This window comes from Geospiza fortis, unplaced genomic scaffold (genome assembly GCF_000277835.1).
Source record: "Geospiza fortis unplaced genomic scaffold, GeoFor_1.0 scaffold125, whole genome shotgun sequence".
NCBI classification, from domain to species: Eukaryota; Metazoa; Chordata; class Aves; order Passeriformes; family Thraupidae; genus Geospiza; species Geospiza fortis.
In genome coordinates, this window is record NW_005054479.1 from 387,737 (window position 1) to 391,969 (window position 4,233).

Below are 4,233 nucleotides of genomic sequence, written 5' to 3' on the forward strand. Positions count from 1 at the left end.
CAATGGGCACAGTCATTTTGCTCCTTTAGTGTTCACCGAGCACAGCAGCACGACTGCCGTGTCCCCAGAGGAACTCCAGCCTCTCAATACTGGGGCACATCCAGGCAATGTCTGCTATGGCTGACACTGAGAAACTGAAGAGTTCTTACCTCATGAAGAGGTCCCTGAGAGCTTTCCACAAAATGACTGAGAAATCAAACATATCCAAAACTCAGCATGTTCTGTAGCTCTGGTGCCTCAGCTCCCTCTCGTTTCCCATTCCTTCTCTGTCAAATGGATGTAGGAAAACAGAGAAAAAGAAATTCTAAATTCACCTCCTGCTAAGCCCTGATCAAAACCAGGTGAATCCTCGTTACTCTTATCCCTGAATGATTTTGTCTCTTGTCTCCTTGCTCCTGTCTTCTACTAATTATTTGACATTAATTAAATAGAGACCCAGGCTGGCCCTAGTGTATAAATATAAACCTCTGTCATAAGCAACTTAGGTTGGAGTGCAAAACAATCAGAGCCCAGTAACCTTAGCTGTGAGTTAAATAAAACTTATATGTAGGTTTGGGGGAAAAAAAAGAAATTACTTCTACTTTCTAATCAACCTGTCTGGTCTCCTGACTTCTCTTATATGATGCTCTGCAGAAGTACTGGTTGAGTATTTTTACTTTTTCCTTAGTCATATCATACCAGTGACCCTACAACAGAAATTACTAATGAAACAATGCTAGTGTTCATTGATTTGACTTAGGTCCTCAGTCAAACAATGACAGCTTATTCTAAAATCCTGTATAAAGGACAAAGAGGCAAACCAGGACATAAAAAAAATCAAGGAGATTCTTTAATTAATCTGATTCCCCATCTTCTCCCCCCAGTTTTAGAGTTTGTTATCACTATTAAACTTACATTAACTAATCGAAATTATTTATACAAGTGTTGATTTTAAATCAGAGCTTTTTCCTAGAGGTCCTGTTTGTGTTCTGGGGCTTTTCCTAATCAAATTATTGTCACTGCAACTTTAGTTTTTTGTTCTTTGTCGCTATGCAAAATAGAAATAGCTTCATACTATGCAACACCTTATCCCAAAAATCAGTAAAAAAGCAATGTGTGCCAGCCCTCCTTCAGCTATATCTCCCAGCTGACAATAAGGTTTTGCCTTGCCTTTATAGGATATATTCATTAGCCTTGCCTGGAAATCAGCTCAGTCTGTAGCAAAGAGGACCGAGATCAAGGACACCTCCACACAGAGGAGAGGAATATCTGGGCACCACTTTGGTACCCTGAGCTGATTCATATAAAATTTACTATTTGTCAGAGACAAGAAAGAAATGAGATATCCCTATTAAGAAAGGCAGTAGCCCTTCCTGGATGATCCTTTAATTGTACAGGCTCTCCCAGCACAGGCACCACCACGTCTCTGAGGACATGCACTGCCTGCTCACTCTGCAGCAGAGTGAGAACCTAGAACTGATGAAATTTTTGTCCCATCCTCATTGGCCAGCACATTCATTTCCATTTTACTTTTATTTGCTTTATTTAAGGTAGAAGTCACCAAGCCTAACAAAAGCATAAACTTCACATATTTCAGCAGGCCTAACATGAGCTTTCTTCACTCACCAACATGCATTGAAGACCAGAGAAATAAACCCAGTTCCTAAACGGTTTTCAATGATTCAGCTCTGAGCCTCAACAGAAATGGCATCAAACTCAGCAGCACCTACTTTCTGACAGATCCAGGGAAAAGGGGCTTTCTTTGCAGAGCGGTAATGGAAAAAAAAAATAGAAAAAAAAAATCAACAGGAAAGCCGGGAAGAAAGAAAGAAAGAAAGAAATCAGACACCATCCCAGCCCCTTGCAGGCTGGTGAAATTGTTGTTACTGTGTTTTTAAAGCTCAAGGAAGCATCACCCATCCCCACAGGCCAGTGGTCACCTGGAGGCAGCAGCAAGGGCCATTGAGGCACACAAGGGGATATTTTTGGCAGAGAGGAAACACTTGTGGTGAGAGAACCACGGATTGGTAAAACAAACAAACAGCAAAGGTGGACATTGGGTGCTCACATGAAGTTTCTGCTCACAGACCACCTGCCCTGCATGAAGAGAGTTGCAATTACAAAGAAGAATTAAACAAAGAAGAATTGCAATGAGAACAATCAAGCACCTGAAGGACCCAGCTGTGTGCCAGCAGCACGTGTGCTTGGAGATAAATGATCTGTATATCTATGCCATGAAACACCTGTGTCTCACTTGCTGGGTAACAAAATAGTCTGGGCTCTGCCATCCACATGAGACCCCTTGAGTGTGCTAAGAAGAAGGAGGCAGAACCCCTGCCAAGAAAAGCAAAGTGCAGACTGCACCAAAAGGATGGGGCTCGTCCATAACTTCTGCAGAGCTGGAGCTGCTGTGGGTGCCGAAGGGGCTGGGGACAGCAGGCTGTGGTGGCTGATCCTACCTCAGCTATGAGCAGCATCACTGGATCTCTAAAGAGGGCATCCAGGGAAAAGCCTTGAGGCACCATTAAGAACTTATAAGGATATATAAACTCTGGACAAGAAAATAATTTCTTCAGGAATCTTTTTTGTCCTCATTACGCCGCAGATGCCGAGCATCACCTCCTTACCCAAGAGGGTCGTGGTGACATCACATCCTCCCCAAAGAGTGACACAGCCTCCCAAGCCAAGTGAGAAAAACCATCTCAGCTGCTCTGCACCAGCCCCAAGCACAGGCACCCCAGGACAAGATGGACACGTCTCCTGCCCTGCTCCTGCTGCTCACTCTGGCATTCTGTGAGTACGGACACGGGGCTGCGCTCCCCCTTCACCGGGAGGGACAAGGAAAACCTTTCTATTGAATCCAAGACATTGGGGTAAATAATTAAGGGGGTAAAAAGCAAACCAAAAAGGCTGACATTGAGGTGTGCTCAGTAAGTTTGGAAGGAAGGGTGGCATCACCTCAGCCAGCAAAGGACAGCCAGAGGGGCAGCTGCAGCACCACCTGCACTGGGAAGGGAGATTGATCCAATGAGTGGGTCCAGAGGGGAGGGAGAAGAGTGGGAAAAAAAAGAGGCTTTGCAAGAAGTGTAAATGGAGTCACTTCAGAGAAGCTGGGAAGGTGTAACGTCCCTGAGAAGACACTGGAAGGGCAGCACCCATCTTTCAAGCCCGGGTGGCTGATTGCTGAGCACCCTCCATGCACCATCCCAGCAAGGACTCCAAGAAAACCTTCACATCCTCCAGACAGTGTGAGGTCTTCCCTTTCCATTTCTACTTCCAGCCCATGGACAGGGAGGGAAGGAGGTTTCCTCAGAGGACCCTTTGACTCTTCCCAAGTGGTTCCAGCAAGGATTTCTCTCCTGCAGGCTGCCCTGGGATGGATGGCCAGTCACTTCAGATAAAGGTCAGGTCTCCCAAGGACATCAGCCAGCTCCGGGTGGGACAGAAGCTGGAGCTGGAGTGTCACACTGACAAGAACCATGGGGCATCCTGGATCCGCCAGGACAGGAGTGGGACCCTTCACTTCATTGTCTTCATCAATTCCATATCCCGGGCCACATTTGAGGGGAATCTGAAAACGTCCACACGCTTTGAGGCGAGCAAAGACAGCACGATCCATCGGCTGGCAGTGAAATCTTTCACACCACAGGACCAGGGGAGCTATTTCTGTGTGATGAATTTCAACCAAATGCTGCACTTCAGCCCTGGCCAGCGAGCCTTCCTCCCAGGTCAGCAACACCTTCCCCCAGCCTCACCCAGCCCTGACAAAATGCCCAGCACCTCCTGCCCATGCCCTTTGTAAGCAGCCATCCCTCCACAAACCCCATTTCCCTGCTGGCTTGCCCAAGTCATCCTGTGAGCAACCCACTGCTCCTCCTGCCAGAGCCTCCCTGCTTCCCACCTCTCCTCCTGGCACTGCTCCTGCCCAAAGGCAAACATCATTGGGCTTCATCTCCCCATCCCCACTCCCCCACCCATGGCTCTGAAGGGAGAGCATTAAAGCAAAGTCCACCACCACCTCCTCCTTACTCAGCACACGCAGGTGCCAAAAGTACCACCAAGCTCAGGGGGCTCTGGCTTTGTGGGGATGGTGTCAGAAAGTGAGAAACAAGCAGGCTGCAGATCCCTCTTGGCTTTTGGGAGACCCTCCTTGGGGGAGTCCCCCTCCAAGATGGGCTCTGTGAAGTTCTCCTGGAGCTGAACTCAGGAGCACCTGTGCTCTGGCAGGGGTAAAAGAGCAGGAAGGAAGGAGAG

At 47.6% G+C, this 4,233-nt stretch overlaps 1 protein-coding gene across 1 annotated transcript in view; it reads left to right on the forward strand.

The window, feature by feature from the left end:
- Positions 1-2,614: 2,614 nt before the first annotated feature.
- LOC102039671 (T-cell surface glycoprotein CD8 alpha chain) overlaps positions 2,615-4,233 on the forward strand; it is a 5,597-nt gene continuing 3,978 nt past the window's right edge. Inside the window, exons 1-2 of the mRNA XM_005428344.2 lie at positions 2,615-2,772; positions 3,345-3,707. Coding sequence (XP_005428401.2) covers positions 2,727-2,772; positions 3,345-3,707 — 409 coding nt within the window. The 5' untranslated portion in view covers positions 2,615-2,726. The remainder of the gene's footprint in view (positions 2,773-3,344; positions 3,708-4,233) is intronic.